This window comes from Oncorhynchus gorbuscha, linkage group LG06 (genome assembly GCF_021184085.1).
Source record: "Oncorhynchus gorbuscha isolate QuinsamMale2020 ecotype Even-year linkage group LG06, OgorEven_v1.0, whole genome shotgun sequence".
Classification (NCBI taxonomy): domain Eukaryota; kingdom Metazoa; phylum Chordata; class Actinopteri; order Salmoniformes; family Salmonidae; genus Oncorhynchus; species Oncorhynchus gorbuscha.
The window spans coordinates 92,984,471-93,012,277 of NC_060178.1; the positions used below are offsets into that span (position 1 = coordinate 92,984,471).

The 27,807-nt window shown below is 43.7% G+C and overlaps 1 protein-coding gene across 1 annotated transcript; it reads right to left on the reverse strand.

The window, feature by feature from the left end:
- Positions 1–322: 322 nt before the first annotated feature.
- Positions 323–27,791, reverse strand: LOC124037311 (heparan sulfate glucosamine 3-O-sulfotransferase 6-like). Its single transcript, XM_046352022.1, has 2 exons — positions 26,966–27,791; positions 323–1,647 (listed from the first exon to the last, which is right to left on the reverse strand). The coding sequence occupies exons 1-2, from the start codon at positions 27,472–27,474 to the stop codon at positions 1,029–1,031; spliced, it is 1,128 nt and encodes a 375-aa protein (XP_046207978.1). The 5' UTR covers positions 27,475–27,791; the 3' UTR covers positions 323–1,028.
- Positions 27,792–27,807: the final 16 nt, after the last annotated feature.

The window sequence follows — 27,807 nt, forward strand, 5'->3', positions numbered from 1 at the left end:
ATTGATTGCTTACACATCAGAAAGCTTCCTTTTTGCATTAACTTCAAATTTAGCCCTGGACTCTACAGGGCCATATGACCCACGCCACCTCTCTACCTCCCCTCTCTCTACACATCCACTGGAAGACTGGTCTGACGTGACAACAGTAGATCACATGGTGTGGATATTTCATAGAAAGGTATTTTATTCTGAAATGTTGACTTAGTTGATGAAAACAAGATGGTTGTTTTGTAATAAAAGCTTTAGTAAAATATCAGCATTTTGAAATACAGAAGTAGAAGATAAAACATTGTAATTTGATAAATGATGCTTTCCAGAAATGTACAGTCAGAGAGGTACAGTTTATTAGTTTGGTTTGAAACAAAAACACAATGCAGAAAACCACAGATACACATATAGGATATATCAGAAATGTTCAATAGCATAACTCTTGCAACATAAATAATAGCAATTTTACAGCACATAGAGTAAACCAACCAATATATATTCCCCCCCCCAAAAAAGAGCATTGTCCAGCATTTATCCCAGCAATATACTTATTTTAATAAAAAAATGTCACCTAAACATCGTTGGGATTACATTTTAAAACCGGAAAATGGGACAACAGTAAATCATTTGTGATTACTAATATTATTCAGGAAATGCACTTGGCTTATTGTAGTCTATCTTATTTAAATAGTATTAACATATTCGGGATTCATTTCTCAGATGAAAAGATTGGTCAGGCTCATGGAGCAGTTTTGTCAGAATATAAAAGTGGTATTACATTGCAGTGACACAACAATCATACAAGAAAAATCACATCTGTTATTCAAGGAGTTTTAATGCCTCTCTTTATAACCAAAAGATACTATCAGTCTCTCCCATGGTTTGGTTACAATGGTAACACAACTCTAGCCTGTTCCCGCCAGTCCCAGCCGAAGTCACGAAGACCTGTCATCTGGTAAAACATCAGGTTGAGTGGCCAGTACAGGGCCTGTCTTATCCTCTGGAGACCCATGTCTATGCTCTATCCCATCCCATTTACATCAGTCCCAGCCAAAGTCATGGCCTGTCATTTGGTAAAACTTCATATTAAATGGCCTATAGAACTCCCTGAGCCTGAGCAGCACCTCTGGTGAGATCTGTGGATGAGGCCTTCCCTTAGACTTCCCTAGACAGCGTGGCCTGCTGCTCCCCTCAGGCTTCTTCAGGCAGGGGAAACCCTTGGTCTGGTTGAAGTAGAAGTGTTTGTCTGTGACCAACCTCTTCAGCCCCAGGAAGTCCTGCACCCTGCCCATCTCCCCGGCCGGATCCGTCACCAGCCGCTCGCCGCTGACAAAGAGGAACTTCGAGAGGGGGAAGTAGCGCAGCCAGTTCTCCAGGTGCTTGGCGTAGATCCCGATGCGCACGGCGCTCCAGGAGGTGTCGATGAGGCCCATGGTTGAGTTCCGGAAGGTCAGGCTCTGGAAGGACGGAAGGCCGGGTTGTTTCGACAGTGTCTGGGTGTAGTCGGACACAGCCCGGGTCACAGGGTCTCTGACCACCACAATCAGCTTGGTGTGACGACTCAGGGCGAAGAGACGGCGAGGAGCCTCCTTGGTGACGAAGTAGCTAGGTGTCTTCTCCATAGTGATCTGGCTTTCCAACGTCCGAGGCATCAGGTTTCTGAGAGGAGAGGAGAGGAGAGGAGAGGAGAGGAGAGGAGAGGAGAGGAGAGGAGAGGAGAGAGAGATTTGATTAGTGATTCCCAAATATTTGGCAAACGGACCCACCAAAAGCTTCTGGGAATTTCTTGTGACCCATGAGGTAAATCTTGTTTCTATGTACCCAGTCTCAATCCTATCCTCCTGCATGTGATGAAACAGACTTTAAGATCTTTGGAACCTGGCTTGGGGGGTACAGATAGATCTCCATGTCCTGTGGTGTCAGGCAGGGTGGTGGGGGGTACATGACCAGATCTGCGTCCCAATCTATATTACAAATTGTGACAACATATTAATATTCCTTGTGTTATTAGTGTGTTCTGATTGTCTCTTTGATGCTCTGCAGCCTTGAGAGCCTCTGATTTAGGTCTGTGATTACATCAATATAAACACCTACATTCGATGCTGGTCTCACTGAAATGTCAGATGGAAAGTCAATGAGTGGGTGCTTAAGGCAAACCACAAGGCCATAATGACCAGTGAAAAGTCATTTCCTCAGGACTTCCTCCTCCTTCACAAGGCTGTTGGAGGCTGGGCTGGGAGCTGGGCTGAGTGCGCTCTCCCCCAGGCTGCCTGGACAAATATACTATGCCATGTACTGTGTATTGTATACCACTGAAGCTGCAAGAAACTCCCCAACAGACTAGCAACAGTCTGATTCTGCTTTAGCCAACAAAGGAGAAATAGACTGACACCCAGGTAGGCAGTAAAGGCTCTGATTGTGAGATGAAGGACAGCTATTAGTCTCCAAAAATGTGTCCTTTCACAGCTGGAACCATATGCTGGGATACTATCTAAAGTGGATCACCAGAAGTTTCATTTTAAAATACAAAACAGGAATCCTTCCAACTTTCCTCAAACAAGGTTCCCTTCATTTAATTTAAAATGAGGGGATTCAAATCTCACGACGGGTTTATGTTTTAGAAATCCAAGCATGGAGGAATGTTCCAAGTCTTCAGAAAATCCCTCATTTAATTTCCACGGATGGTTCCCCCCTGTAGCGTAGCCATGTGGTAGAGACTGAGGATGGGTCTCAAATGGCACCCTATTTGCTATGCAGTGCATTTGGGCTATGTTCAAAATTAATGCACTATATAGGGAATAGGGTGCCATTTGAGACACATCCTGAAGGCTGTCGTTGACGTGGTTGTTCTCTGGTCTCTAACTGCAGGGCTCTGGCCTGAGCTGTGTGGGGAACAAACTCCTCTCTGATCCAAATCTGATGTCCCCCACCACAAATGTGCCATGGGGCTAATACTGAAAACATGACATATGTTTTTACAACAGATCACCTCTTTTTTCGAAATGAAGGGATACGAGGATCAGGCATATAGAGAACACTCATACTAAAGTAATACACCATGCAAAAAGAAGATTATGAATGTATTAGGTTTTTGATATTCATCTCAATATGATCTGGTTCCATAAAGATTTTTTTTTAAATAAATAAACTATGTAGAAACATTTATTTGGCTCACCCCAATTAGGCCTGTAGCATGTTGATTTTAATATTACAACATAAGAGGTCAACAAGTGACACAGAAAACATCAAAAAACAACATCTCCACTGGGATCCAGCTTTTCTACATATTCATCTCCACAGGCTCTCTCTCCTGTCTTCCTCTTTGTTCTGAACGACTCCCACAGTGACCGATCAGTTACATAGGACAGCATTGTGACACGTTTCTATACTTTATAGAAAGGACATAAAGGAAGTGACACTTTTCTTTACAACTAGTACTACAACCCACTACAATTAAATAACAATATTTATTTCATTTGATGATTTTGCTCTTAGTTTTTTTTTACAGTGATCATTTTGGCCTGCCATATAGACGTGCCAGTCTGTTTGTGTAGTGTGTACTCAGCAGTAAGTGGATGTTTAATTCTGGCCAATCAGGCTAATGGGATCCATGCTGGACCTGTCCCAGCTTCCATTGACATCATATTAACATTCTCGAACACTGGCCAGTAGTCACAGAACTCTGTAGGTCTCTCTGGCTATAACACAAATGCTAAAAGGAGGCCACACACTAGAGAGAGAGAAGGAGGGAGGGAGGTTAGGGAGGGAGAGAGGGACACACACACACACACATTAACCTGGTCAGCCTTATCTCGCAAGATTAAAGCGAGACTATGTACTAGAGTGTATACCACTTCAACTGTTGTGTTTGTTCTTTATCAGATGCTGTTGGTCTTTGTATGGTTTCCAAGGGCAGCCAGGTTGGCAGAGGCTAGCTAAGCGACTTGCTGTTTGTTTTGATCACACCTTAGCCTAGCGGTAGCGCTGTTAGCATCTGGAGCAGGAATGCCCGTGTGTGTTTATCTCCATGGACCTGCTGCTATCAGCAGCCTGCAGTACTCACCGTCTGGGTGGCCCTCAGCTCTATTAGGCCCTATTTTAAAAGACCTCAGGTTAATTTGCTACTGTTTACGACCGTATTGTAGTGACTGAACTATGTACACCAACCTGAGTGTGTCAATGTCATCTCAAAAACAAGGTGAAAAGATGACGAGCTACACATTAATTCTGGAAACATCATATTTACTTAATTGTTTTTTGTTCTAAGTAGGTGACCCCTCATGAAAAAAAAGACTACTGAATTACTAGACAAAACCTATTTGTGCAGTAGTGATTATGTAGAGCCCTGTAGGGATTGTGTGGTGAATGTGTTGTATATGCACTACTCAAGTAGAGTTTTGTAGTGTAGTAGTAGGAAAAACAGTAGTGCTTCCAGTAGTAATCAGGTATAGATTTTTACAACTTGATGTTGGCAGTAAATAAGTAGTCACAACACTACTGCCAGACTACACAGTCTTTTCACGACCACAGAAGAAGACAAAACAGGAAGTAGTTGGTTGTTGTTAGCTATCTACTGTTTTTGACAATCCTGAATGTAATCATCTTCCATCCTTTGCTATCCTGTCTTTCATAGCCCGTATGCTGGCACCATCTGTAAGCTTAACTTTCCTTTATGTTTTATGAATACTTTCATGTTGTTGTTTAGCCATTTATATAACCACATCAAAAAGAGTGCTAGTCAAAATGGTCTTGTTGTACTAGGCATATTGAAATGTAGCTATGTACATTTACATTTACATTTAAGTCATTTAGCAGACGCTCTTATCCAGAGCGACTTTTCGTCATGCGAGCTAATAAGAATGTGTGTTTGTATCAGTGGAGGCTCCTTAGGGGAGGACCTTCCTCCTCAGTGAATTTCAGAAACATGTAAATAGTGAAACATTTAAAACGTTTTTAGATAAAACTCTACTAAATATATTCATGTCACCAAATAGTTGATTTCAATGTTTTTCAATGGTCTACAGTAGCCTCAACATCACTCTGTAGGGTAGCACCATGGTGTAGCCGGATGATGGCTAGTTTCCATCCTCCTCTGGGTTCAATGACTTCAATACAAAACGTAGGAGGCTTATGGTACTCACCCCCTTCCATAGACTTACACAGTAATTATGACAACTTCCGGAAGACATCCTCCAACCTATCAGAGCCCAATCAGAGGATCAGAGAAGGAATATAGTACTGAAAGGATAAGCTATAGCAAGCTAGCACTGCAGTGCAGTGAAAGACAATAGTTGAACAGTTTTTAACAAATTACTTTTCTTCAAAAATTAAGGAGAAGCCACAGAGAGAGAGATATTTGGTATTTTTTTTCACTTTCTTAGCAAATGCAGCTAGCTAGTTTAGCCTACTCAAACAACCATCTCAAACAAAGAGGGATACTGTGTTAGCTAACTGGCTATGGCTATCCAACAATGGAACTTTTGGTTTTGTACATTGCCACCGGGACCCGCCAGTGTAACTGTTAAACTCCTTGGTGACTATACACTGTACTGCATGATTGTAGCGGATTTACTCATGCGGTAGTTCTAGTAGCTATGTTGACTGACACTTACGTTGGAGTCATTAAAACTCCACAAATTTCTTGTTAATAAATTATATTTTTGGTTAGGACATCTACTTTGTGCATGACACAAGTCATTTTTGTAACAATTGATTACAGACAGATTATTTCATTTATAATTCACTGTATCACAATTCTAGCGGGTCAGAAGTTTACATACACTAAGTTAACTGTGCCTTTAAACAGCTTGGAAAATTCCAGAAAATGATGTCATGGCTTTAGAAAACTCTGATAGGCTAATTGACATAATTTGAGACAATTGGAGGTGTACCTGTGGATGTATTTCAAGGCCTACCTTCAAACTCAGTGACTCTTTGCTTGACATCATGGGAAAATCAAAAGAAATCCGCCAAAAATTGTAGACCTCTACAAGTCTGGTTCATCCTTGGGAGCAATTTCCAAATGCCTGAAAGTACCACGTTCATCTGTACAAACAATAGTACGCAAGTATAAACACCATGGGACCACGCAGCCGTCATACCACTCAGGAAGGAGACGCGTTCTGTCTCCTAGAGATTAACATACTTTGGTGAGAAAAGTGCAAATCAATCTCAGAACAACAGCAAAGAACCTTGTGAAGATGCTGGAGGAAACAGATACAAAAGTATCTATATCCACAGTAAAACGAGTCCTATATCGACATAAGCTGAAAGCCCGCTCACTACTCCAAAAAAAGGCCGCTCACTACTCCAAAACTGCCATAAAAAAGCCAGACTACAGTTTGCAACTGCACATGGGGAAAAAGATTGAACTTTTTGGAGAAATGTAATCTGGTCTGATGAAACAAAAATAGAACTGTTTGGCCATAACAACCATCGTTATGTTTGGAGGAAAAAGGTGAGGCTTGCAACCCGAAGAACACCATCCCAACCGTGAAGCACGGGGGTGGCAGCATCATGTTGTGGGGGTGCTTTGCTGCAGGAGGGACTGGTGCACTTCATAAAATAGATGGCTTCATGAGGAAGCCTCCAGTGGGCAGCTGGGTGGAGGTGCTCTTATTCTCCATGGACTTTACAGTGCCCCAGAACCTTTTGGAGTTAGTGCTACAGGATGCAAAGCACTTTTAAAGAACAGCCAGGCATCCCCTACTGCCGGAATGAGGTCAATATCTTTCCAGGATACCCGGGCCAGGTCGATTAGAAAGGTTTGCTCTCTGAAGTGTTTTAGAGAGCGTTTGACAGTGATGAGGGGTTGTCGTTTGACCACGGACCCATTACGGATGCAGGCAATGAGGCAATGATCACTGAGATCCTGACTGAAGACAGCAGAGGTGTATTTAGAGGGCAGGATTATATCTATGAGGGTGCCCATGTTTACGGATTTAGAGTTGTACCTGGTAGATTCCATGGTAACTTGTGTGAGATTGAGGGCATCTAGCTTAGATTGTAGGACGTCCGGGGTGTTAAGCATATCCCAGTTTAGGTCACCTAACGGTACAAACTCTGAAGATAAATGGTGGGCAATTAATTCACATATGGTGTCCAGGGCACAGCTGGGGGCTGAGGGGGGTCTATAACAAGCGGCAATAGTGAGAGATTTCTGGAAAGGTGGATTTTTAAAAGTAGAAGCTCGAACTGTTTGGGCACAGACCTGGATAGCATGACAGAACTCTACAGGCTATCTCTACGGTAGATTGCAACTCCACCCCCTTTGGCAGTTCTATCTTGGTGGAAAATGTTGTAGTCGGGGATGAAAATTTCGGAATTTTTGGTGACCTTCCTAAGCCAAGATTCATACACAGCTAGGACATCAGAGTTGGCAGAGTGTGCTAAAGCAGTGAGTAAAACAAACTTAGGGAGGAGGCTTCTGATATTAACATGCATGAAACCAAGGCTTTTACGGTTACAGAAGTAAACAAATGATAGCGCCTGGGGAATAGGAGTGGAACTGGGGGCTACAGGGATTCAAGGCATAATGTACAGACAAGGTTATGGTAGGATGTGAGTTCAGTGGAGGTAAACCTAGGCGTTGAGTGACGATAAGAGAGGTTTCATCTCTGGAGGCATCAGTTAACCTAGGTGAGGTCTCTGCATGTGTGTGGGGTGGGACGAAAGAGCTATCTAAGGCATTTTGAGCGGGACTGAGGGCTCTACAGTGAAATAAAACAATAATAACTAGCTGAGACAGCAGTAGACAAGGCATATTGACATTAGAGAGAGGCATAAAGCAATCACAGGTGTTGATCAGGAGAGCTAAGACAACAACGGGGAAATGGCGATGAATGGGCAGAGCGGGTCAGGTAGGTACATACAGGACCTGAGTTTGATGCTGGGGCCAACAGATAAACAAAATGAGGTACAGTGTTATTGAAACAGTCCAGGGGGCATCAGCTGTGTAGCCGAGTGATCATCGGGTCAAAAGAGCAGCAGCAGGTGAGTCAGTGTGCTGTTCGGTAGTCACTACTACGCTAGGTGAGTCAGGGTGCTGTTCGGTAGTCACTACTACGCTAGGTGAGTCAGGGTGCTGTTCGGTATTCACTACTACGCTAGGCAGGGGACGCAGCGTTCAGAAAAGCTAGCGGGTTTGTCATTATGGGGTATTGTGTGTAGATTGATGAGGAACATTTTTAATTGAATCCATTTTAGAATAAGGTTGTAAAGTAACAAAATGTGGGAAAAGTCAAGGGGCCTGAATACTTTCCGAATGCACTGAAACTTGAGGAAATATCATGTGCAATAGTATAGTAGGGACACAGTAGTGAGACAAGGTGTCAATAGTGGTTTTGAATATGCAAACAGTAGTAAATGTTTTCAATAGTAATCCAAAAGGTTTAGGGAATGGAAAAGGATCAGGAGCAATCCAGTAGTGATCAGCAGTGACACTACAGACACCGATGGCAGTAGTTATTCAATAAGGAGGAGTAGGCATACGGCAGTAATCTGTATGGGGGAATACTTTTTTACAATATATCGTGTTGTATCGTTTTGACTATATCACAATATTATTTTGGTGCTAGTTGGCTTTTGTGCTAGTTGCCTGAGCACTAAAATTCCAGTATCTTTCATTCATAGTTCTCCATCTTTTTAAATAGGCAGCCAATTTGTTTTCAGTACTTTAATGACTTGATCAAAACCCTCTGAGCAATAAATAATGAAAAAGGTTGGAAACAAGGGTTCAAGTCCCAAGTAGAACGGGTCAAGTCCAAGTCGTGCTTTATAAGAGCAAGTTGAGTCACGTTTTTTCAAGTAAAGAAAATCTATACATGCAATGACTTGTTCAACTACTGTCATGCCCTGATCTGTTTCACTTGTCCTTGTGATTGTCTCCACCCCCCTCCAGGTGACACCCATCTTCCCCATTATCCCCTGTGTGTTTATACCTGTGTATATATGTGTTTGTCTGTTGCCAGTTCGTCTTGTTTGTCAAGTCAACCAGCATTTTTCTCAGCTCCTGCTTTTCCCCAGTCACTCTTTTTCTTTCCCTCCTGGTTTTGACCCTTGCCTGTCCAGACTCTGAGCCTGCCTGCCTGACCACTCTGCCTGTCCAGACTCTGAGCTTGCATGCCCGACCACTCTGCCTAACCTGAGCCTGCCTGCCTGCCTGACCACTCTGCCTGACCTGACCCTGAGCCTGCCTGCCTGACCACTCTGCCTGTCCCTGACCCTGCCTGCCTGACCACTCTGCCTGCCCCTGACCCTGAGCCTGCCTGCCTGACCACTCTGCCTGCCCCTGACCCTGAGCCTGCCTGCCTGACCACTCTGCCTGCCCCTGACCCTGCCTGCCTGACCACTCTGCCTAACCTGAGCCTGCCTGCCTGACCACTCTGCCTGACCTGACCCTGAGCCTGCCTGCCTGACCACTCTGCCTGTCCCTGACCCTGCCTGCCTGACCACTCTGCCTGTCCCTGACCCTGAGCCTGCCTGCCTGACCACTCTGCCTGCCCCTGACCCTGAGCCTGCCTGCCTGCCTGACCACTCTGCCTGCCCCTGATCCTGAGCCTGCCTGCCGTCCTGTACCTTTGCCCCACTACTCTGGATTATCAACCTCTGCCTGCCTTGACCTGTCGTTTGCCTGCTCCTGTTGCTGTAATAAACAATGTTACTTCAACGCAGTCTGCACTTGGGTCTTACCTGAAACGTTATAACTACAAATCTTTGTCTATTTATTGAGGCAACCAGACAGGCCTTTTCATTATTTTGTCTTCAACATATGTTGATTAGCCTATGACATTGTAAAATAGGGACCTTGTAGCAGTGTTAAGGGCATGAAACCAGCAGGAGTGTACATTTATTTACAGGTCTTGGAGATCAAATGGTGAAAGTGCCATATCATACAAAATAAACAAGTCAATTTACCAAATATACACTGGCAATAGCTGTTACGGCCGTCGTAGGGAGGAGACCAAGGCGCAGCGGGATAAGTGTACATTCTTCTTTATTAAAAGAGCGAACACTGAACAGAGCGAACAAAATAACAAAACGAACCGTGAAGCTAATATGTATAGTATAGACAGGCAACTAAACATAGAATAAGAACCCACAAATACCCAAGGGAAATGGCAATCTAAATATGATCCCCAATCAGAGACAACAATAAACAGCTGCCTCTGATTGGGAACCAATTCAGGCCACCATAAACCTACATATGCCTAGACTTACAAACACCTCTAGACATACAAAAACCCTAGACAATACAAAACAATCATACCCACCCTCGTCACACCCTGGCCTAACCAAAATAATTAAGAAAACATAGATAACTAAGGTCAGGGCGTGACAATAGCCCCAAATAAATTGCCTCTGCATCAGGCTTAACCTGTTCTATCTGAACAGATACAGGTAGAGTGCAAGACTGCACAGACTATGTGATGTTCACCAATAGTGAAATGTGTAGTGTACACCAGTAGTGAAATATGTAGTGTTCACCAATAGTGAAATATGTAGTGTACACCAGTAGTGAAATATGTAATGTACACCAGTAGTGAAATATGTAGTGTACACCAGTAAATATGTGAAATAGTGTATGTGTGTACACCAGTAGTGAAATAGTGAAATATGTAATGTACACCAGTAGTGAAATATGTAATGAAAGTGAAATATGTAGTGTACACCAGTAGTGAAATATGTAGTGTACACCAGTAGTGAAATATGTAGTGTACACCAGTAGTGAAATATGTAGTGTACACCAGTAGTGAAATATGTAATGTACACCAGTAGTGAAATATGTAATGTACACCAGTAGTGAAATATGTAGTGTACACCAGTAGTGAAATATGTAGTGTACACCAGTAGTGAAATATGTAGTGTACACCAGTAGTGAAATATGTAATGTACACCAGTAGTGAAATATGTAATGTTCACCAGTAGTGAAAAATGTAGTTTTTCACCAGTAGTGAAATAAGTAGTGTTCACACGTAGTGAAATATGTAGTATTCACCAGTAGTGAAATATGTAGTGTTTACCAGTAGTGAAACATACCAATATATCACTCATTACTACATAACTCACTGCTGTTTTACTACACATCTCAATAGCAATCAAGTAGTAAAACCAGTAGTAATTCAGTAGTACTTTTTCATGAGTGAAGCTCACTCATAAAACACAGCATCTGGGCATTAACGTGTGTGTGTGTGTGCCAGTGTTGTATAGTATAATGCCCCCTCAGGTACAGTAAACGCAGTGGCCATTATAACTGGTCCAATGGAGGGTTGATTTCACACACTGAGTGCTCCAGTCTTTTAACTTTTTATTTGTCATCCCAACGTTATCTCTCCTCTCCTCACTGGGTCATACAGTAAGAGCCCATGTGTGTAAACACAGGACAGGAGTGTTGATTTAAAAGGTGGCCTCACTCTCAGAGGAACACACATAGACACACCCGTATTTTCCCTGCTGGTCCCCGGGTAGGATGTATTTTCTCTGCTGGTCCCTGGGTAGGATGTATTTTCTCTGCTGGTCCCTGGGTAGGATGTATTTTCTCTGCTGGTACCTGGGTGGGATGTATTTTCTCTGCTGGTCCCCGGGTAGGAAGTGTTTACCCTGTTGGTCCCTGGGTAGGACGTATTTTCTCTGCTGGTCCCCGGGTAGGAAGTGTTTACCCTGTTGGTCCCTGGGTAGGACGTATTTTCTCTGCTGGTCCCTGGGTAGGATGTATTTTCTCTGCTGGTCCCTGGGTAGGATGTATTTTCTCTGCTGGTCCCTGGGTAGGACGTATTTTCCCTGCTGGTCCCTGGGTAGGATGTATTTTCTCTGCTGGTCCCTGGGTAGGATGTATTTTCTCTGCTGGTCCCCGGGTAGGATGTATTTTCTCTGCTGGTCCCTGGGTAGGATGTATTTTCTCTGCTGGTCCCTGGGTAGGATGTATTTTCTCTGCTGGTCCCTGAGTAGGATGTATTTTCTCTGCTGGTCCCCGGGTAGGACATATTTTCTCTGCTGGTCCCTGGGTAGGAAGTGTTTACCCTGTTGGTCCCTGGGTAGGATGTATTTTCTCTGCTGGTCCCCGGGTAGGACGTATTTTCTCTGCTGGTCCCTGGGTAGGAAGTGTTTACCCTGTTGGTCCCTGGGTAGGACGTATTTTCTCTGCTGGTCCCTGGGTAGGATGTATTTTCTCTGCTGGTCCCTGGGTAGGAAGTGTTTACCCTGTTGGTCCCTGGGTAGGACGTATTTTCTCTGCTGGTCCCTGGGTAGGACGTATTTTCTCTGCTGGTCCCTGGGTAGGAAGTGTTTACCCTGTTGGTCCCTGGGTAGGACGTATTTTCTCTGCTGGTCCCCGGGTAGGACGTATTTTCTCTGCTGGTCCCTGGGTAGGAAGTGTTTACCCTGTTGGTCCCTGGGTACGAAGTGTTTACCCTGTTGGTCCCTGGGTAGGAAGTGTTTACCCTGTTGGTCCCTGGGTAGGAAGTGTTTACCCTGTTGGTCCCAGGGCTCAGACCATGTATGCTGTTATCTGTGTAACTTTACTCTGGGACCCTTGCAAGACCCCTCTGAGAGAGAATATGGGCCTTTCCTCCCTGGAGGTCAGAGGCAGACACTTTTGATTCAGTGGATGAGACCACCATGGGCATGCTTGTAATGCAAGATGTCTTAAGCTCAGCCTCTCTCTCCCTCTCTCAGGGATACTTCCACAGGAGATTGTAAATTATGAGGACACACAGTGTCCAGGAATGTTGAGAAGACTTTCTGTAGTCAAGTCCCATCACTGGGGACTGTATTTCTGTCACTACAAGTTCAGTGTCATCTGCAGGGTTAAACGCACTGTGACATCATGAGTTTAACCCTCTGCCCCATGCTTTAGACTCAATACTTTGCTACTCTGCAGAGAGAAAGGCTTGTAATTACTGGGAAGAAAGAATGAAGGCTTCAGGATTTTTTTTTTCAATTGCTAACAATCGATCAATACTAACAATCGATCAACAATCGATCAATACTGAAGCCACTTTTTCAAAACTCTTCACACAGTCTGTATTACCAACATGCATCTTGGCCAAACAGTTAATCTCACCTCCAAAACTCACTCAAACCACCAAAACACTTCATACATGTCTCAAAATAAACTTGTTCGACCATAACATTGGCAACAATTCTCATTCAGAAAGCATACATTGTCACTCTGACACGATGTCATAAAACCTCTAACAACAGGGAGCATTACATAAATGATTAACTTTTCTCTTTGAAGTTTGAATGATTTTTCACATAAATCAGTATTTCATTATAGAATAAGAATAACACATTTTCACTTTATTGACTGTACTAAAGTATATGTAACAAGAATAAATCAGAAATGCAGCAATTTGCTTCGATAGCCTTTATGTTTTATGTATCTTTGCATATAGTCATTTACTTGTGAAAAATAAAATGTTGAAACAAAAAACAAATTCCTGAAATTCCTGGGCTGCAGTGATAATGACAAAAAAAAACATCAACAACATGTATAGTATAATCACTCATACTGTACAGCACTGTGAGGGTTCTAGTTCTCATCAACATATATAGTATAATCACTCATACTGTACAGCAGTGTGAGGGTTCTAGTTCTCATCAACATATAGAGTATAATCACTCATACTGTACAGTACTGTGAGGGTTCTAGTTCTCATCAACATGTATAGTATAATCACTCATACTGTACAGTACTGTGAGGGTTCTAGTTCTCATCAACATATATAGTATAATCACTCATACTGTACAGTACTGTGAGGGTTCTAGTTCTCATCAACATATATAGTATAATCACTCATCTTGTACAGTACTGTGAGGGTTCTAGTTCTCATCAACATATATAGTATAATCACTCATACTGTACAGTACTGTGAGGGTTCTAGTTCTCATCAACATATATAGTATAATCACTCATCTTGTACAGTACTGTGAGGGTTCTAGTTCTCATCAACATATATAGTATAATCACTCATCTTGTACAGTACTGTGAGGGTTCTAGTTCTCATCAACATATATAGTATAATCACTCATACTGTACAGTACTGTGAGGGTTCTAGTTCTCATCAACATATATAGTATAATCACTCATACTGTACAGTACTGTGAGGGTTCTAGTTCTCATCAACATATATAGTATAATCACTCATCTTGTACAGTACTGTGAGGGTTCTAGTTCTCATCAACATATATAGTATAATCACTCATCTTGTACAGTACTGTGAGGGTTCTAGTTCTCATCAACATATATAGTATAATCACTCATACTGTACAGTACTGTGAGGGTTCTAGTTCTCATCAACATATATAGTATAATCACTCATACTGTACAGTACTGTGAGGGTTCTAGTTCTCATCAACATATATAGTATAATCACTCATACTGTACAGTACTGTGAGGGTTCTAGTTCTCATCAACATATATAGTATAATCACTCATACTGTACAGTACTGTGAGGGTTCTAGTTCTCATCAACATGTATAGTATAATCACTCATACTGTACAGTACTGTGCGGGTTCTAGTTCTCATCAACATGTATAGTATAATCACTCATACTGTACAGTACTGTGAGGGTTCTAGTTCTCATCAACATGTATAGTATAATCACTCATACTGTACAGTACTGTGAGGGTTCTAGTTCTCATCAACATATATAGTATAACACTCATATTGTACAGTACTGTGAGGGTTCTAGTTCTCATCAACATATATAGTATAACACTCATATTGTACAGTACTGTGAGGGTTCTAGTTCTCATCAACATATATAGTATAACACTCATATTGTACAGTACTGTGAGGGTTCTAGTTCTCATCAACATATATAGTATAATCACTCATACTGTACAGTACTGTGAGGGTTCTAGTTCTCATCAACATGTATAATATAACACTCATATTGTACAGTACTGTGAGGGTTCTAGTTCTCATCAACATATATAGTATAATCACTCATACTGTACAGTACTGTGAGGGTTCTAGTTCTCATCAACATGTATAGTATAATCACTCATATTGTACAGTACTGTGAGGGGTCTAGTTCTCCCTCTCTCCTGCGTTTGGTCACAAGTTCTCATCAACATCACATCTTATGTCTTCTCTGGCGATGCATCTTGGAAAGTGTGTTTTTGAATGTTTAATCCAACCCTGGCAGTCTTCAGAAGTGTCTCCACACCCTGGCAGTCTTCAGGAGAAGTGTCTCCACACCCTGGCAGTCTTCAGGAGAAGTGTCTCCACACCCCGCATTCATGGCTTCCAGTAAGGACATCTGGTCATGTGGATGGTGGTCATAAACCTTCCACCTCCACAAGGAGAAAAACTCCTCTATGGGGTTTAGGAAAGTGGTGTATGGAGGCAGGAATAGTACTGACATCCCGGGATGTGCAGCAAACCAGTCTGACTGCAGCAGAGTGGTGTAATGCCACATTATTCCACACAACAACGAAGGTAGGGGAGTTTCTGGCCCCTCTCTCCTCCGCTGGCACAAGTCCATTATTCAGGTCATCCAGAAAATAACTGAGCCTCTCTGTATTGTAGGGGCCTATGAGTGGTTTGTGTAACAGAAAACCATCATTGGACAGTGCTGCACACATTGTGATATTAGCTCCTCTCTGACCTGGGACATCCACGGTTGCTCTGTCCAATCACATTTCTTCCCCCGAGACGTGGTTTTGCCAGGTTGAATCGAGCTTCATCCACAAAGATGAATGTATGTGCAGCTTGCCTGGCTTCCATCTCCATTACTCTCTAAGATACAGTAAATCCACAGTTTTACAGTACTTTACATTATGAGTAGCAGTGTATGTACACTGTTTAGTTATTGAACAGACATCTTACCTGGACATATTGATACCGGAGTTCTTTCACACGTTCACCATTTCTCTCAAAGGCTACAGTGCACAACTGCTTCCTCCTTATTTTATGTTTCTCTAGGTGTCACGACTTCCGCCGAAGTCGGGCCCTCTCCTCATTCGGGCGGCGTTCGGCGGTCGACGTCACCGGCTTTCTAGCCAATCCACTTTTCATTTTCCATTTGTTCTGTCTTTGTCTTACACACCTGGCTTCACTCAACCAATGACTTGTTTATTATTTAACCCTCTGTCCCCCATGTTGTGTTTGTGAGTGATTGGTTAAATTTGTCTTTTTGAGTAAATACGTTGATTACTCATATCTGCTGTCCTGCGCCTGACTCTCTACACCTGCTACACACAGGACCCTTACACTAGGACTCTGGCAATTGTCATTGTGCTGACCGTATTACCATGTCAACAATGTCAATTTCCTGCGCGTCTGATAATATTCTGCCTCTCCCTCCTGTGGGAGGCAACCTTTAGATCTTACTGAAAAACACAAAACAATCAATATATTTCAATATGTCAGTACATGTAAAAATGGGAACATACTGAAATGTACTGTAATATGTAGTTCAATTATCATTGAAGGATGCACATCTCACCTGTTGTTTTGTCGGAAAATTTGTACTAATGATGCAACTGTTGAACGCTGCAAATTTGGTTGCACCCTTAAACTGGCCTCGCTCAAAGAGAGACTATGGTTTACAACATGGTCAATCATTGTGGCCCTTATCTCATCAGTGACCAGCACTCTTGGGCTTCCTCTCCTTTGTCCTCCACGCATTCTCCCTCTCGCTCCCTGTCACTCTTCTTTCCCCACCAACCTGTCTTCCTTGATCTATGTTTCCAAACTAAATCCTTCCGAAGCCGTCCTCTTTTGATTGTTTTGGTAACGAGACTAAAAACAGGACACTTGGGTTGGCTTTCAGCTGAAATCGCAATTAGCTGTGTTTGGAATGATTAAATATTGTGCTGAGATTTTCTGTGTTTCAATCTGGTTACTGTAGAAATGTACAACATTTGCCATCATTTTGTTTTGAATGTGTTTTCAACAGTTTTGGAAACAGTGTTTTAGCATTTGAAAACATGTGCTGCAAATATATAGTTTAGCAGGTGGTGGAGCATGAATGAGAAAAGAGATCATGGATTTCAGAGAATGTGGTCATTGAATGCTTTTTGTGTGAAAGCAATGAAAAATGATTCACAGTTTGGGCCACATACACTTCTGTTTCGCCGACTGTGTGAAGAGTTTTGACAATGTGACTTAGTTTTTGACCAATGCATGTTAGCAACCAAAAAGAGCCCAATTAAAGTACTGTGTGTGTGTGTGTGTGTGTGTGTGTGTGTGTGTGTGTGTGTGTGTGTGTGTGTGTGTGTGTGTGTGTGTGTGTGTGTGTGTGTGTGTGTGTGTGTGTGTGTGTGTGTGTGTGTGTGTGTGTGTGTGTGTGTGTGTGTGTGTGTGTGTGTGTGTGTGTGTGTGTGGTACAGTAGCATTGCATAGTAGAACCTAATTCAGTGCACACCAAGGCTGACTACACACACAGCAGGAAATGGTGAGACGGAGAGTTCTATTTGTTGAGGAGGTGTAGATCAGTGAGGTAGGTCAGCAAGAAAGACCTAAGGAATGTGTCTACCAGGGGGGAAAGTGAACATGACAACTAATACAGAGATTACTACAGCAGGCAACGTTGAGAAGACAGGGTGAGTAGCAGCCTCACAGCTTCCTCATGAGAGGTAATAACAGAGTCTGTGTGCATGTACACTCTTAGAAAAAAACTAAAATGGTTCTTCGCTGTCCCCATAGGAGAACCCTTGGACGAACACTTAATAGTTTCAGGTAGAACCCTTTTGGTTCAAGGTAAAATCATTTTGAGTTCCATGTAGAACCCTTTCCACGGAGGGATCTACACAGAACCCAAAATGGTTCTACCTGAAACCAAGAGTGTAGAGAGTGTAGAGAAACAGAGAGAGAGAGGGGAGAGAGGGAGAACAGCTCAAGACTCAAGACTAACGACTGCAGGATGAAGCCTGACATTCCAACTCTAGAATTAAAAAGATAGAGAGAGAGAGAGAGAGAGTTGGGGAGATAATACTTTTTTTTCGGAGAGAGCAAGAGATGGGAGAGTATACTATATATATATGAGAGAGTGAAAGACAGAGAAAAGTGTCTGCCCCCCCTCTGTCTGCCTCCCTCTGTCTGCCCCCCTCTGTCTGCCCCCTCTGTCTGCCTCCCACTGTATGTCCCCCTATGTCTGCCTCCCTTTGTCTACACCCCTCTGTCTGCCCCTCCCCCCTGTCTGCCTCCCACTATCTGCCCCCTCTGTCTTTCCCCCTGTCTGCCACCCTCTGTCTGCCCTGTCTCCCTCCCTCTGTCTGCCCCCAACTGCCTGCCCCCTTCATCCACCCCCTCTGTCTCCCTCCCTCTGTCTGACCCCCTCTGTCTCCCTCCCTCTGTCTGCCCCCCTTTGACTGCCCGCCTCTGTCTTATCGAATGGGAAAATCAGACTGTGTGTTCCACTGTGTTACTGCGTGGCCCACAGTGGGTTAGCTGTTGGCTGTAAGGATTTATCCGTGGGTGACCAGTGGCCGGGGGCCCCCACCCTGAGATGAACCGATGAACAGACAAGAGGAGGAGGAAGAGAGAGATGGACAGATTACTGGAGGGTCACTTCCTTCCTCCCTCAGCCTGACCCCAGTGATGTAATTGATAACACTGTAAAACGAGCCAGGGGTTCTCAAGTACTATTTGAGAAGGTCCGGTCACACAAATTTCCTAGGTGGCAAAGGTCCGAATGGATATTGTTATTTTTCGGCGTAATATCAACCCCCACCTCGCAACCCATTTGACCCCAAACTGTTAACACCTCTCTTGTTGGCAGAGAGAACATTTTGCAGTCTTAAAGCTAATTTCCTGCAATTTTACAAATTTTGCATGAGGCAGAGAATTTTTGCTGTTTTAAAGCTCATTCCCTGCAATTCTACAAAATTGTGTGTTCAGATGATACCAGGGGTCGAAACCCCCCCGAGTTCCCCCCCAAAGGTGTTTTACCTTGTTCTGGGTCCGCATCTGGACGGCCGTCCACCAGTTGACTATGGGGGCTCTAGTAACTTCATTAGGTTAAATTATTCCGAGGGTTTCAGTATGAAATCATGCACTGCACTGTAGTTATTCTTACTAACAACTACCTTTATGGAAAAGCAGAAACACCAGTATCAGAAATGCACTCCAGCCTTGATATATTACTGTGCAATCTGAAGGGCTTCTTATGATACTGTTTTTTTGACAACTTTATAAAAGCAGCCTCTTCCCTTTTGAACCAAAGTTAAACATTATCGTCTTATACTTTACATAATGCTAAAGTGTTCTCTGCTCAGGGTCTGCTACTGTGCTAAAACGCCCACATGTTTCCATTAATTAGCTAGCTTTTCCAAATGAATAAAACTTACAAGTACACCTCGGAACTCTCTAATGGACTCAATATGGGCTCCAACCATTGGCCATCTGGCATCTACCCAACTCGAGACCAATGAGAAGACTCAATACTGAACTGCAGTGAAAAACCACTTCCTAAACTGTTAAAATGTCCCACTCCTTGTGGTTGTCAGCCCATCCTTGACTTGTTTTAATTGAGGAATGGGGATTATTGCCGGCAGAACACAGGGACTGCAGGGACTGTAGTGTTTGACATTTAGGGGACCGATCCACACCCAGTAAGTGGTGTGTGTGTGTGTGTGTGTGTGTGTGTGTGTGTGTGTGTGTGTGTGTGTGTGTGTGTGTGTGTGTGTGTGTGTGTGTGTGTGTGTGTGTGTGTGTGTGTGTGTGTGTGTGTGTGTGTGTGTGTGTGTGTGTGTGTGTGTGTGTGTGTGTGTGTGTGTGCGAGAGAGAGAGAGAGAGAGAGAGAGAGAGAGAGAGAGAGAGAGAGAGAGAGAGAGAGAGAGAGAGAGAGAGCATGTCTCTAAAATACACAGTACAACAAAGAGAGCAATTTGTTTCTTCTGATTTCTCATTGTGAACTTCTCAGATAATGTTCACATTCCGCAGACAATTTCTTCCAGAGATCTCCTCCAGGCAGAGTTCTCCTTTTAATCAGGCACATTTCCTCACAATTAAACAGAACCACCGCACCAGTAACCAATTCCTGTTACGCTATTAAAGACAACCCATAACATTTTTCCTAAGAAGGTTTAAAATAAAAAAGTTGTTCTCACATTCTCTCCACCTCACCCTTCCTTCTTATATATGTAATATATCTATGCAAATTAGCAGATGCTTTTATCCAAAGGGACTTACAGTCATGTGTGCATACAGTTTACATTTGGGTGGTCCCAGGAATCAAATCCACTACCCTGGTGTTACAAGCACTATGCTCTACCAACTGAGCTACAAAGGACCATTACTCTCTCTTACCCAGCCAGCCAGCCAGCCAGCCAGCCAGCCAGCCAGCCAGCCAGCCAGCCAGCCAGCCAGCCAGCCAGCCAGCCAGTCATTAAACAGAGATGGTTTAATGGCTGAGACAACAAACACACACTAAGCTGTCAATGATCCAGTAGCCTCTCTAGACAGAAGATGGTAGGCTGGGTGATGGGGGTAGAGGTCAACTTAAAGTCAGTGCAAAAACAAAGTGTCCTTGTCAACATTCACACTTCTATCCTACAGTCGCTACAACCACTACTACAATCTCTGATAACTAGAATTTCATTAGTCCACTATTCGATAATCACAGCCTTGCAGAAAACAAGACATTTCTGTTTATCAGTGTTGACTGGGTGTGTATTGTGATTACAGAGAGGTGTAGTGCCATGTGAGGTTGTTATAGCTGTGCCATCCATCTTGCTGTGACAGGGACATGAGAGGAGGAGGTCGGGAGGGACTGAGTGGGGAATCATTTTTTTCCACTCCACCAAACATGATCCCTGATCAATCCCCATAACCTGGGAGTCATGTTAGAGACCTGCAGGCTGAGAGGAATCCAGCCTACTGGATAAATACTGTCACTGTTCTGCTGCTCCATCTGCTTCAAATGGATTTGTTATGAGGGGAGAGAAGGTAGAAAAGGGTCGATATTGTGGCAGTGAAAATCTCTGGATTGGTTTTACATTGTTATAGTAAAAGAGCATCAGAGAAGTCTACATCTGCTAGTTCAAACATAACTAGCAGACCTTTTTGTCACACTGAGTTTATAAATTCAACAGTAATGTTCCTAGCTATAGTATGTGTGAATGCAGCACTGGTAAACAGTATAGGGAACCCAGTTTATACTTTAACACTTCTATTAATTGACGATCTGTTAGTTAAATAGTCATGTTCAGATGTAATTAGGCATCTGGCTATCGAAGACATTGATTCGTAATAGTCAGTCCCTTGTTCTGTCACGCTATAGGGTTGGAAAGGAAGTCCAATTACATTTCCATCTGTCCAATTCTAAATACTCATCTAGTTATCATTTTCACATCTCCAGTTATTTCATTAACTATCATCTGATTGGATAGTGCATGCCATACTGAAGGTGAAAGGTCGGCCAATTATGAGCTGTCAAAATATTGATGACTGAGTTGGACGATGGGTTTTTTTCAAGATTGAAAATCCATACCCGTCCCCAAACCAATTTATCAAGTCATGTTCGATTATTCAGTTACATTTTCCCCATTTCATTTTGCATATTGATATCAATCTTGAAGGAATTCCTTTGGTTGCTTGAAAGCATGCCATGCATATATTCTAGAACTTTCCTTGATCGTACGCCGCCATAGCCTGAGATAAATCTTATTTCTGAAAAGTTAAGGAGGCAGCATTTATGATTGTCAATGGTCACAGCAGAGAATGTTTCTCATTGCTCTCATTCTGCATAATGACACCACGACAAGACGACCAGTGGACATTCAAACAAAGGTCTCCTTTGTTCAGTCCGATTCTATACATTTGATTATTTCAAAGACAATCACTTCCATGCTTCCTACTTGGAACCATGAAAGGCCCTTCCAAAAACTTTTAGTTGGGTCAAAGAACACTCTCTCTGTCTCTAACACTCCATTTCCAAACCTTCGACATATGCCTCCGAATTCCACAGTGGAATCCCTTGTGATTGGTAAAAAAAGACTTGCAGGAAATAAGAGCCGGTCATTCCAGTCTGGATACTGTGACCAATGCTACACTGAATTATGAAAGAAAATATACTTCTGAAGAACCCTGTCCCCCCAATCACCACACGTTTCACAGACTTAACTAGAATTTCACTGCAGCATAAATACATTCTAGGTGTAACCATGTGTGCAGGGTATAAATGTCGCTGGTTGACGGGCCAACAACACCTTGTCAACAAGATTGAATATTCAGCGGTTAATGAACCTCCCCTGCAGTGCCCTGATAAAGGTGCCAGGAGCTGAATCAATAGGAAACCCTATTTAACTGATCAATATGGGAAATTACATTTATATCTATTGGCTATTTATGGTGTAATGAAAAGTTGTGGATAGGTTTAATGGTGGATGGCAGAGGAGAATGGGGAGAGGGAGATAGACACGGGACTGGATCTCATCGGGTAAAGCTTAGGCTACATGCACATATGCAATAGAAACACACACACACAGTCACACACACACAGTGGAAACACACACACAGTCACACACAGAAAGAGTAGTTCTGTTCTCTCCCACAAAGCCACATTACCATTTCCAAATGCATTGAGTGTTTTTCCCCACATATAAACATTTCTTCTAAAACAATTTGCCAAACGCTTCCTTTTAACATGGCCATGTGTTTTATTTGGGTACCAACTGAAGACAGAGGACAGTGTTCAATTCCCAACACAAAGCAGTGTAATAATATGTTGAAGTTAAGAGCTCTGTCAAAGTATAAAATGTTTAAGTGACAATTTCCAGTCCAGTCTAAATCCATTCTTAAACGGTGCCTGGAGTGAATCCAGTCCAGATATAAATGGATAGGTTTCACTTTATGGCAATGTGAATAGCAACATTTTATAAAGTTGCCCTTACGCCACAGAGGTACTCTATAACTGCTTTGGTAACCAGAATGTTATACCTCAGTTGCACACATAAACCAATGATTGACAGGGGACATTTTCAGTTTCATATCAGTTACTAGTATAGTACCGTGTAGATACAAACATCATTACACAAGACATTATAATACCCTGTGTAATACCCTGGTCAAAATCAAAGACCCCATCAATGATGATACAACGCCTTTCAAACACAGGAGAGAAGAGTGGACGGGGGTGAGAGAAGAGAGGAGTGAGTGAGAGAAGAGAGGATGGAGTGAGAGAAGAGAGGATGGAGTGAGAGAAGAGAGGAGTGAGTGAGAGAAGAGAGGATGGAGTGAGAGAAGAGAGGATGGAGTGAGTGTAGAGAGGATGGAGTGAGAGAAGAGAGGAGGGAGTGAGAGAAGAGAGGATGGAGGTGAGAGAAGAGGGGAGGGAGTGAGAGAAGAGAGGATGGAGTGAGAGAAGAGAGGAGGGAGTGAGAGAAGAGGGGAGGGAGTGAGAGAAGAGAGGAGGGAGTGAGAGAAGAGAGGATGGAGTGAGAGAAGAGAGGAGCGAGTGAGAGAAGAGAGGAGGGAGTGAGAGAAGAGAGGAGGGAGTGAGAGAACAGAGGATGAGTGAGAGAAGAGGGGAGGGAGTGAGAGAAGAGGGGATGGAGTGAGAGAAGAGGGGATGGAGTGAGAGAAGAGAGGATGGAGTGAGAGAAGAGGGGAGGGAGTGAGAGAAGAGAGGAGGGAGTGAGAGAAGAGGGAGGGAGTGAGAGAAGAGGGAGGGAGTGAGAGAAGAGAGGATGGAGTGAGAGAAGAGGGGATGGAGTGAGAGAAGAGAGGATGGAGTGAGAGAAGAGAGGATGGAGTGAGAGAAGAGAGGATGGAGTGAGAGAAGAGAGGAGGGAGTGAGAGAAGAGAGGAGTGAGAGAGAAGAGAGGATGGAGTGAGAGAAGAGAGAGGGAGAGAGAAGAGAGGGGGAGTGAGAGAAGAGAGGATGGAGTGAGAGAAGAGAGGAGGAGGAGAGAAGAGAGGATGGAGTCAGAGAAGAGGGGAGGGAGTGAGAGAAGAGAGATGGAGTGAGAGGGGGATGGAGTGAGAGAAGAGAGGATGGAGTGAGAGAAGAGAGGAGGGAGTGAGAGAAGAGGGGATGGAGTGAGAGAAGAGAGGATGGAGTGAGAGAAGAGGGGATGGAGTGAGAGAAGAGGGGATGGAGTGAGAGAAGAGAGGATGGAGTGAGAGAAGAGGGGAGGGAGTGAGAGAAGAGAGGAGGGAGTGAGAGAAGAGGGGAGGGAGTGAGAGAAGAGAGGAGGGAGTGAGAGAAGAGAGGATGGAGTGAGAGAAGAGAGGAGGGAGTGAGAGAAGAGAGGAGGGAGTGAGAGAAGAGAGGAGGGAGTGAGAGAACAGAGGATGAGTGAGAGAAGAGGGGAGGGAGTGAGAGAAGAGGGGATGGAGTGAGAGAAGAGGGGATGGAGTGAGAGAAGAGAGGATGGAGTGAGAGAAGAGAGGAGGGAGTGAGAGAAGAGGGGATGGAGTGAGAGAAGAGAGGATGGAGTGAGAGGAGAGAGGAGGGAGGAGGGAGTCAGAGAAGAGAGGAGGGAGTGAGAGAAGAGGGGATGGAGTGAGAGAAGAGAGGATGGAGTGAGAGGAGAGAGGAGGGAGTGAGAGGAGAGAGGAGGGAGTGAGAGAAGAGGGGATGGAGTGAGAGAAGAGAGGATGGAGGTGAGAGAAGAGAGGAGGAGGAGAGAAGAGAGGGGAGGAGGAGAGAGGATGGAGTGAGAGAAGAGAGGAGGAGAGAGAAGAGGAGAGAGAAGAGGGGATGGAGTGAGAGAAGAGAGGATGGAGTGAGAGAGAGAGGGATGGAGTGAGAGAAGAGAGAGAGGGAGGAGTGAGAGAAGAGAGGATGGAGGTGAGAGAAGAGAGGAGGAGGAGAGAGAAGAGGGAGGAGAGAAGAGAGATGGAGAGAGAAGAGAGGATGGAGGTGAGAGAAGAGAGGAGGGAGTGAGAGAAGAGGGGAGGGAGTGAGAGAAGAGAGGAGGGAGTGAGAGAAGAGAGGAGGGAGTGAGAGAAGAGATGAGGGAGGTGAGATTAAAAATATATATATATTTAACTAGGCATGTCAGTTAAGAACAAATTCTTATTTACAATGACGGCCTGCACCGGGCCAAACCCGGACGACACTGGGCCAATTGTGTACCGCCCTAGGGGACTCCCAATCACAGCCTGTTGTGATACAGCATGGATTCGAACCAGGGTGTCTGTAGTGACGCCTCTAGCACTGAGATGCAGTGCCCGAGTGACGCAGAGTTTAGGGAGAAGGGAGGCGGGAGTGAGAGAAGAGCGGAAGGAGGTGAGAGGAGAGCAGAGGGAGCAGGTGATGATGGGAGGCTGGCTGATCGGGGTGCTTTGACACCATTTTCATTACTCCAGCACAGCGCTACACACTTCTCCTTAGATAAGAACCAATAAAAAAATCACAATAAAAAGGATCAGCTTCCATCCCCCAATCCCAACCTAAAACATTAGAGAAAAAGACCCAACACTGACTTTAGATCAAAGCCTTGGCTTTGGGCAACTTTACCCTACGCTGACTGGCTGGTACTCCATAATGTGATGTTGAACCGTGACAGGGTCCGAATCTCCATGTCCCTGAGTTGTCCGAGCTTATGCTCGAGCTGTCATTACATCAGGCCAATCCACACAGTGCTGACAAGACCTGTCGTCAGATTAGGAAAGACTAAAACCATTTCATCACACATTTATGAGACAGAAGAGAGACTAGAGAGCTGCCGTGCAGCTGCAACAAAGCGCTGGGACAGTGTTAAAAGGTCACTGGTCTCTCAACACCATCAAAGACCTGTAACTGTTGTAGTGTCATACTGTAGGCTCAACTGCCTGGCCTCACAAATGAAATTATAGGACAGTGAAAGACAGTACATGCAGGTAACTTGCAGAAGATTACAGGCTACATTGTCAACGATTGGAAAGAGTACATTTACATTTGAGTAATTCTTATCCAGAGCAATTAGAGTTAAGCGCCATGCTCAAGGACACAGAAACAGATTTTTGTTTTCTTCAACTAGTTGGCTCGGGGATTCAAACCAGCAGCTTTTTGGTTGCTAGTCCAATGCTCTTAACTACTAGGCTACCTGCCATACATCATTAAAGACATTTTTCTGTGTGATCTTACTTTCTTTAGTAAAAAAAATCTGCATATGCTTTGAGAGTTTAGAGAGTTGTGATGGGAGAGACCTTCATCCCTCCATTGCTGCTATTGACGTTTATACCCAACATCTGCAATATGAATTAACAGACTGTATTGATTTCTCCCTCTCATTGGCTCTGTGTCAAATCTCTATGTGTTCACCTGCCCAACCAGGTGATATGGGTGACAGTGAGGGGTCCCCGGGGGGACACACAGGGACAGAGACTTAGAACCGCAGCACATCACATCAAAAAACAGCATTTCTTTGGCAGGGGACTGAATGCCCTGTCACACCAAGGGGCTCTCAGAGAGGATCCTTATTGGCATTGGGCGATATTAATGAGGTGACACTGTAGGAAGGGACGAGGAGGTGGAGGAGGATAGGAGCCTGCTCAGGAGAGGTGATCAATGACAAACACTAGTTACCAAAATAAATGTAAATAAATGTATTTTTTTATGTATGGTATAAATTGTATGGTTTGTTAAACTTTTAAATAAATGGTTTTTGTTTGGAATATATTTCAAAGTGAAAAATCTGAGTCTTCTATGTAACTGTGTAACCATGGAATTTCCCATGTAGGCCACACCTGATATATAGTAAATCCACATATGTCTTTCTGAGTCTGTTGTCTTTTGGTGCCTGTGATGACATGCAGTTTCACACAATATTTGATACTTTGTCATTGTGAGATGAATTACTTTATTTGAAGAAAAAAATGTATTTACCAAGCAAGCCCCTATGTCACAGTGATTGTAATACTATGATTTTACCTGGGTAGCAGGCAATCCGTATTGAATAATCCAAACGAAACATTAGGCTATTTATGATAGAAAATCATATATCTTTCCATCTTTTGGCCATGTTCACGTTGATGTTTTCAGTGCTCCTGTAAAGAAAAACATTACAGTGAAATTCAAAACAGCACTGGCTCACCTGTACCATTCCAGTCCTTTATCATAGAACCTGTCGAAGAAGTGGGGTTCGGCGCCCACTGCTCTGACATCCGGGTGAATGCGCAGAAACTCCAGTAGTGCGCGCGTGCCTCCTTTCTTTACTCCGATGATGATTGCTTGAGGAAACGTTTTACTCCCGAAGTTATTGGCTGTAGAGATATTGTTATCAGGTCGCAGTTCGTTATCATTGCCCTGCAAGAGTGTGTCAACACTGTCAACACCGGGGAGCTCGCGAACAAACGAGCCGGGAGAACTGTTCTTGTGCGCGTCGGACAGTTGGTGAGGTGAATACTCCAGTCCTTCCTTTTGCAGGATGTTGTTGATAAAAGTATGTTGGTCGTATACAGTTATAGGTAGGGAGTCGCAGTACCCAGTGAAACAATAACATAAGTACGTGAAAATGATGATCATGGCAAAGAAGACGGAAAGTTTGGACTGTGCCTTCAGGTGTCCACAGTTGAACCCAGCTTTCCATTTGTTACATCCCATGAGGCGCTATACTGAGCTGGAGGGTAACACGCAGGAAACATGCCTTTTAAATTCAATGCGCTATAAAATCAAGATTAGGCTTAGTCTTTCTTTATAATGTTACCCATAAAAAACATAGTTCATGGTGAAGTCGTGCCATTACGCACTTTAAAAAATGCATTAATATTTCCAAAAATAACAATGTCAAAGTCCTTTTTGTTTGACCATCCACTTCATAACTGTAGTCTAGAGAAAATATTTTGAACAGTGTCAATGTCAACTTGTCCAAAGTCTACAGTGCTATGAGAAGAGTGTCCCATCTCACTCTCTGCTCCTCTCCCTTGGCAAAGAAGC

Coding starts and splice junctions, on each gene's coding strand:
- LOC124037311 (XM_046352022.1), bottom strand. CDS start 27,474: ATGGGATGTAACAAATGGAAAGCTGGGTTCAACTGTGGACACCTGAAG. Junction 1,648..26,965: donor AAAGGACTGGAATGGTACAG/GTGAGCCAGTGC, acceptor CTCTCCTCTCAG/AAACCTGATGCCTCGGACGT.